At 37.2% G+C, this 3,218-nt stretch overlaps 1 protein-coding gene across 1 annotated transcript; it reads right to left on the reverse strand.

The window, feature by feature from the left end:
• Window positions 1-1,830: 1,830 nt before the first annotated feature.
• On the reverse strand, window positions 1,831-2,620 carry LOC107539850 (uncharacterized). Its single transcript, XM_016216438.2, is given in 2 exon segments — window positions 1,831-1,900; window positions 1,902-2,620. Coding segments are annotated over 2 exon segments (789 nt in total).
• Window positions 2,621-3,218: the final 598 nt, after the last annotated feature.

Here is a 3,218-nt window from a genome sequence, read left to right on the forward strand (position 1 = left end):
TTTCAGGGTGGGAAAATGATAAAGGCTTACATTCCTTTACTGTCCCGACTGGATTACAAGTCAGTTCAGAACGTTTCTACAAACTTTGTCTCCTCTAAGGCCAAATCATTTTATTTAAATGGTAGCTGTTTACAGGGTGGGGCAAAAGGAGTTTTGCAGTTGTGAGTACTTGAAACAAAGTTTATTCTGGTATTATTATTTAATTATATTATTTTCCAAATGAACAATTGTAAACCTACTTCTGCTCCCACCCAGTATGTTGCAGAGAACAGCGGACAGTAAACTCTTCGTCAGTCAGATGGACTTTCAAGGAATAAAGTAAAAATGTTTATCTTCCTTTATAGCCTGTGGAATCCTTAAAACCAGGGAATATGTCTCTTTTCAATTTTTATACTTAAATGTATTTTTATTGCTTAAGAGAGTGCTAATTAGAGATGTTCAATAAGTGTAGGTTGACTTTTTGCATGTGTGGCAGAACCTAGGGGAGGGAAAATGTGTTCTCTTCCTCTCCTTTACTTATACTTCTGTGCCCCCACCACCACACAAGAATCAGTGAGATATTATGAGTTATAGTCAATAAACTGCATTAAATGTTTACCCTATTTTGAGTGCTCAAAATTTACAACAATGAAAAATAAGGTACAGCACCAGTCCTCTGGCAGTCTGTAATGTAACGTTCTGCAACTACATGTGTAACTCTCATATATCCATGAGTCCGTGTGACTCAGTTTTTGCAGGATCATTTTTTTTTAAAAGAGCATTCAACTAGATTAGTGATTTTTCAACTGGTTTGCCACAGGAATTTTAAAACATGCAATACCTGACTATTTAGTCAGGGCCACTGACCTCTTTTTTCTCAAAGTGTCAGAAAAATGACAGCAGCCCACCCAACAATAGCCATCTGGTGTGAATGAATTAAAATTATATCTATTTTTTTGTCAGATTGGCAAAAAATATATCTTTTGGTGTTCCTCAGAATTTTAGTAGTTAGTTTATTGTGCCATGAAATGAAAAAGGTTGAAAATCGCCGCTCTAAATCAATTATCAATACTAACACTTCTGAAAACTCCATTTCTTCCTTTCCCAATTTTCATTGAACATGAACTGAGCCACAGATTCACATTCCAAGCTCCAAAACTCCTATTCTAGTTTGGAGACCTTTGCTCTCTTCCTCCCTTTTCTCTCTTTAATACATTATTTAAATGGAATTTCTACCTGCCCAGTAAGGTGAAGGAGGAGGGTGATAACTGAAGGAAAAATAAAGAGAAAGGAGGAAAGAGGGAACACTCATTAAAAATATTTATACTATCACATAGTTTTTCAGTTCTTATTATTGTTGTATCTGGCTCCTCATAGAGATGATTGGAGTAAGCATAAGGAGGCAGAAGAGATATTCTTATAAAATACATCTTTTTTCACAGTACATATGATCTATGTAAAACTTTATATTTCACTACATTGTTCATAATTCAAAGAGCAAGTTTTAAGACAAATATTTCCTCTGTGCTGTTAATTTTTTACAATATTCATCCCGTGTCTCTGAACGTTACCACCACACTCAATTGGTTCATTCAGCATCACTTCTTGAGCAATCCATATTTCACATTCTAAAGTAAAACTAACCACTAAGAAGCATAAAATTTAAGTAAACCTAAATAACTCCCCTTTTTTTTTTCTCATTTTTCAGGACTTTATTCAGTTTCCAGGACCAGGTACTGAGCATTGTACACTTCCAGGCTTTTGACTCCAACCCCAACAATAGCCTATCACCTTCAAAAGTTTGAATTTTTTTTTTATTCTGGAATGTCAATGGTTTTCATGGTTTGCAAGCTATGTGTTCAAGCAACACTTCTCCTGCCGAGTGTTCTTACTGCACGTTTTCCCAGCAAGCATGTTTGTTTCCCTGGAGAACCTTACTCCACTGCTCCAGGACCTTTGCCTCCCCCAGGAGGGCTCGTTCCTCCTCCTGCAGGGCCCTGCTTTCTTCTCTGAGAGCCTTGTTCTCCTCACGAAGGGCCAGCTCCACCTTCCACAGAGCCTGCTCTTCCATCTCCAGCGCTATTCCTTCTTCCATCAGGGCCACTTCCTCCATCCTGATTGCTCTCTCCTGATGCTGCAGGGCCTTGATGTTCTCATGGAGAGACCTTATTTCTTCTCGAAGAGCTTTTGCCTCATTCTGGAAGGCTATCTCCTGCTCCCAGAGAGCCTTGATCTGAGCTTTCAGGGCTTTGTTCTTTTGCCAATAAGACTTTGTTTCTGTGCTCAAGACACTAATTTTTTCCTCATGTGACTTTTGGATCTCAAAGATCACGCTGTTGAACATCCATAGGACCTGGTTTTGCTGTCTCCAGGTCTGATTCTTCTCCCGTGTTAACTGGTTATCCATTCGGAAGGTTTTGTTTTCTCTTCGGAGAGCTCTGTTTTCTCCCCAGAGGGACTTATTTTCTCTTCTAAGGGCTTTGTTTTCATCCCTAGACACCTTATTGTCTCTCTGAAGAATTTTTTCCACCTTCTGAGAGTCATGTTTGGGGTCTTTTTGATCTTGGATACAAAAGAGAAAAGTAGAGAAAAAATGTGCTATCTTTCCTCTTTTAATTCTCTTTGATTCAGACACAACCATTGTCTCCTTAGTGCTTTATCTGAGCAAACTGTATAAACTCCAAGTGCGCTGGGTTCAAGCAAAGGAGAAATAATGATGTTTGCAACAAAAAATGTACTGAATTTCTTCATATGTAATTGGCTGTTGTTTTGATTTGCACAAGGAATACCATGGCAGGGATCTAAACAAGGCTAGTTAGGCCCACTGCAGGAGAAAATAGGGAAAATATGAAGAAAAATCAGTAAATTAAGTATTAAGTTGATATAACAAACTAAATAAGTTTAATTAAATCTTAGCATATAAATTATACATTAATTATTCTAGATTACAGATTGAATATTGTTCAAGGTTAATGCTGTGCTAAACAACTATCAAACTATTAATCTTCTACTAATATAATCATTATTTATAATTAAATCACCTGTTTTGGATGTGGAAAGATACCAGGTACTTAAAAAACATGCTTGGCTTTGTAAGAACCAGAAAACATATTTTAAAGAGATTATATACCCTATAGTTCTCCCCCCCCCCCCATATTTCCTTAGCAATTTAGTAGTGATACAATATGTTTAAGCAGACTTACATTTCTGTGGCTTCTGAATTCCCTGCAAGCCAGATT

This window comes from Miniopterus natalensis, chromosome 2, assembly GCF_054644295.1.
Source record: "Miniopterus natalensis isolate mMinNat1 chromosome 2, mMinNat1.hap1, whole genome shotgun sequence".
In the NCBI taxonomy this organism is placed as follows: domain Eukaryota; kingdom Metazoa; phylum Chordata; class Mammalia; order Chiroptera; family Miniopteridae; genus Miniopterus; species Miniopterus natalensis.